Source organism: Crocuta crocuta, unplaced genomic scaffold, assembly GCF_008692635.1.
Source record: "Crocuta crocuta isolate KB4526 unplaced genomic scaffold, BGI_CrCroc_1.0 scaffold334, whole genome shotgun sequence".
Lineage (NCBI taxonomy): Eukaryota > Metazoa > Chordata > Mammalia > Carnivora > Hyaenidae > Crocuta > Crocuta crocuta.
Window position 1 is genome coordinate 975054 of NW_027533260.1, and position 4382 is coordinate 979435.

The 4382-nt window shown below is 52.3% G+C and overlaps 1 protein-coding gene across 1 annotated transcript in view; it reads right to left on the reverse strand.

The window, feature by feature from the left end:
- Positions 1–572, reverse strand: part of IGLON5 (IgLON family member 5) — a 17943-nt gene extending 17371 nt beyond the window's left edge. The window contains exon 1 of the mRNA XM_077747128.1: positions 542–572. Coding sequence (XP_077603254.1) covers positions 542–572 — 31 coding nt within the window. The remainder of the gene's footprint in view (positions 1–541) is intronic.
- Positions 573–4382: the final 3810 nt, after the last annotated feature.

Below are 4382 nucleotides of genomic sequence, written 5' to 3' on the forward strand. Positions count from 1 at the left end.
CCCCAGCCCCCTCCTCCCTCAGACCCAGGAGTCCGGGACCCCTCCCCCTCCTCCCTCAGACCCAGGGGTCCTGACCCCCAGCCCCTCCTCCCTCAGACTCAGGGGTCCTGACCCCCAGCCCCCTCCTCCCTCAGACCCAGAGTCCTGTCCCCCAGGCCCTCCTCCCTCAGACCCAGATGTCCAGGATCCCAGTTACTCTTCTTGTGGGACACAGTTTGGCTTCTCCATCTACTTTCATGAATAACACTGCCTTCTGGAGTGAAATTTCTTATTTTTCTTCACTCCAGTCCTCATCCTCAGGATAAAAGGGGGAATGGGGCAGGGCTGGGATGACCATGGGAGTGGGGGGAGACGGTAACCCAGGGGTCAGGTGCAGAAAATCTAGACTCCCCATTCTTTCACTTACTTGGCTGTGTGATCTTAGACGAGTCCCTTCTCTTCCCAGAACCTCGGTGTCTCGCAACAATGTGTGGTCAGTTCTTTCCTCCTGGTCCCACCATACACGCGCTTACTAGGCACGGTCCTCCCTCCCCGGGCCCACCGGGCAAGGCTTCCTTGTCCCCATCTCCCATATCGGCCTCTGAAGCAGGAGAGTCTCAGCCTACTCCCTGTCTGTGACATTGGAGTCAGGAGTCTCTAAGTCACCCCACAGGGGCTGCTTTACTTCACAAGCACATCCATCCTCCCTTCCCGCCCCCACATCCAGTCTTTCTGCAAGAGCCGCCTGCTTTGCCTTTAAAACAGGTCTCTACTCTGTCTCCTCCTCCCTGTCCCTGTCCTCAACACTCTCCCCCGGCAGAGCTGCCACCATCCACTCCCCCCCAGCACTGCTCTGACCACAGCAGTGCGCTGGGTTACCTTTGTCTCCACCTTCAGATCAACAACCACTAAGCACACAGACCAGCACTGATGCACTGTCCCCGCCTCAAACATTCATCTCCAGCTGCCCTGACCCTCATTCTGCTCTTCAAGCCAAGCTTGTTATGGCCGCAAGACTTTGCATGGGCTGTTCCCTCCGCTGGAATGCTCTTCTCACCAGATTGGCACTTAGACTCTTTCTTATCAGATGTCACCTTTGAGAAGCCAAAGTAATCCCCCACCTAACACTGAAGCTCTCTTGTTGTCTCCGTAGAGCTAATGATTCCTTGATTTCGTGTGTTCTCTTGTTTATTTCAGTCACTCCTCTATGCCCGCCCCTCCGTGCCCCCCAACCTCCAATATCTTTGCTCCAGCCTGCATCTCCAGAGTGAAGCCCAGTGAGGGACACATAGAAGGTACTCAGTAAATCGGTACCGCATGAATGAGTTGGATGACTTGCCCTGTTTAGACAGGTGGAGGGGGTGAAGATCCGCAGAGGGGAAGGCATCCCCCCAAGTTAACCCAACCATGTGGCTGGAGAGCTGGTGATGCACTGCAGATGGCTTGCTTGGGTTCCAAAGAACTGATCGTTATGTTTTCAGTAATTCAGTATTTCAGTAATTCAGAATTCAGCAATTCTGCAAACTGGATGTTAAACCACGTCGGTTTCAAAATGGCCACAGAGGGGGCAGGGGCACCTGGGTAGCTCAGCTGGTTGAGCATCCAACTTTGGCCCAGGTCATGATCTCACGGTTCATGGGTTTGAGCCCCACGTCGGGCTCTGTGCTGACAGCTCAGAACCTGGAGCCTCCTTCCAATTCTGTGTCTCCCTCTCTCTCTCTGACCTTCTCCCACTAGTGGTCTCTCTCTCAAAAATAAATAAACATAAAAAAATTTTTTAAAACAAAACAAAGTGACCATGAAGGGAATATTTACACCATGGCAATTAGCAAACTCCACAGAGCAGAACTTCCTTTTAGGAGGGCCCTTGTACCAAAATCGTGTGGCCAAGGCAAAAGACATTTATTGCTCCCCTTGATTAATTCTTTTAATGTTTATTTATTTTTGAGAGAGAAAGCATGAGTGGAGGAGGAACAGAGGGAGGCACAGAATTGGAAACAGGCTCCAGGCTCTGAGCTGTCAGCACAGAGCCCAATGTGGGGCTCAAACCCATGAACCATGAGATCATGACCTGAGCTGAAGTCGGATGCTTAACTGACTGTGCCACCCAGGCTCCCCTTGAATTCAGGACCATCCAGGGAGCTCCCTCTTCCTGGATTGGCCCATGCCAGGCCTGATGACAACATGAGTACTTACCACATCCAGGCATCTTTCTGAGCACTTTTTCGATCTTGTCTCTTTGAAGTCTCAAGAAATCCTTATAAGGTATGTCTGGTCTTTATTTCACAGATGAGGAGACAGACACAGAGAAGCCAAAATATATCCCAAAGCCCTTAGACATGGCTGGAGATTTTTGTCATATGTGTATCTGGCAACAAACTGGTAGCCAGAATATATAAAGAGCCACTACAAATCAACAAGAAACAACTCATTTTTTAAAATTGGCCGGAAGTGGGTTCCTGGGTGACTCAGTCAGTTAAGCGTCTGACTCTTGATTTCTGCTCAGGTTCTGATCTCACGATTCTTGAGTTTGAACCCTATGTCGGGCTCTGTGCTGGTGGCACAGAGCCTGCTTGGGTTTCTTTCTCTCCGTCTCTTTGCACCCCCTTCTCTCTCTAAACAAATAAATAAATAAACATTTAAAAAATTGGCAAAAAGACTTGAACAAGCACTACACACACACACAGACACACACACACACACAAGGATGTCTGACAATCACATTAAAAGAATACCCCAGGCCTCCCAGACTTGACAGAATGAATGGATAATCTTATTACTTGGCTATGGCCGATATGTTCCAAAGGCATCCTTTATTACCTGTTCTGCAAAAATGGAGCTGGAACCTTTAAATATTCCCCCTTTGCAGTAAGCAGGTTGTCAGTAGAGAGAGACCGAGGGACCCCACAGGAGGAACAGGGCCTCTGCTTGTTTTGATTTTTCCACGGGCTTCTCCTTGGTCATCTCCTGTGGCCACCAGTGACACATGTGGGTGCATTCAGTGGTGCTCACCTCCATCAGGTTTCGGGGGTGCCCATGGAGAGGGCATCTCATCAAGTTTCAATGCCGTCCCAGTTGATGGCTTCCCAATGTGCTCTAGAAGCTGGCTTCCCAGCCTCACCCCTGCTGGCCCTTGGGAGGGGTGTTCTCTCCTTGCTCAGTATCTGTGGACCAGCTGCCTTCTGGGCAAGCCAGCCAGCTTCCCCACCGTCCAGACGTCCACAACCACGTCTCTTGCAGTGCGGGCTGAACGCCAGCCTTGGCGGGGAGGGCCCTTTCCAGGTCCCTTCCTTCCTCCGGCACCCTCCCTGAGTCCCACGATATTCCTTTGCCTTTAGAGATTATTACCTGTTGTAGTTAATAACTCCTTCTATTAAAACTTCTCTGTTCAAATTAAAAAAGAAAATGCTCGGTCGAACAACTTACTTTATGTTTCTGTGCCTTAGTTTCGTCATCGGAAAAAAAAAACAACAACCCTGAGGATAAGAATAATTCCTGCTCCTGGAGCCGCATGAGAACGAAGGGAGCTTCCTAACAGGAAAACGGGAGCCCAGCACCGGCCGGGAGGGAGACCTCTAATGGGTTCTGCTCTGCCGTGGCTTCCCCATCCGCCAGGGCTCCCTATGGCTGCTGTAACAAGTTACCAAAAACACAGAAGCTTAGGACCACACACGCTGTTCCCTCCCGGTTGTGGGCACCAGCAGTCCGTGGACAAAAACAACGATGTCCCCCCCGCAACCCCGGGGACCAAAATCAAGATGTCGGCAGGGCCATGCTCCCTCCGAAAGCTTCTGGGGCTGGGTGGGGGTGGGTGGGGGAGAGTCTGTTCCCTTCTGCCTGCCACCTGCGTTCCTTGGCTTGTGCCTGCGTGGCTCCAAGCTCCGCCCCTCATGTAAGGGTACCTGTGATTGTATTTAGGGACCACTTGGATCATCCAGGAAAATCCCCTCGGGATCCTTCATTCCATCACATCTGAAAAGGCCGTTTTTCCTTCATGAAGTAGCATTCCCGGGTTGCAGGGATTACGATCTGGTAACTTTGGGGGCCATTACTCAGCCTCACACTACATGCCCCCTCTATCCTCCACTCCCCTGGTGCATGCCTGGGAGGCTGACCTCTCCTGACCACAGCAGCAGCCTCCCCTGCCCTTTGACCTCAAGGTGGGTTTGGCCAGGGGGAGGCACAGGTGAACACCGGAGGGTGGGTGGCCGGAGAATGCTGTTCTGCCCGCTCCCTTCCTTGGTTCCTGTCTGGGNGTATCCTCCACTCCCCTGGTGCATGCCTGGGAGGCTGACCTCTCCTGACCACAGCAGCAGCCTCCCCTGCCCTTTGACCTCAAGGTGGGTTTGGCCAGGGGGAGGCACAGGTGAACACCGGAGGGTGGGTGGCCGGAGAATGCTGTT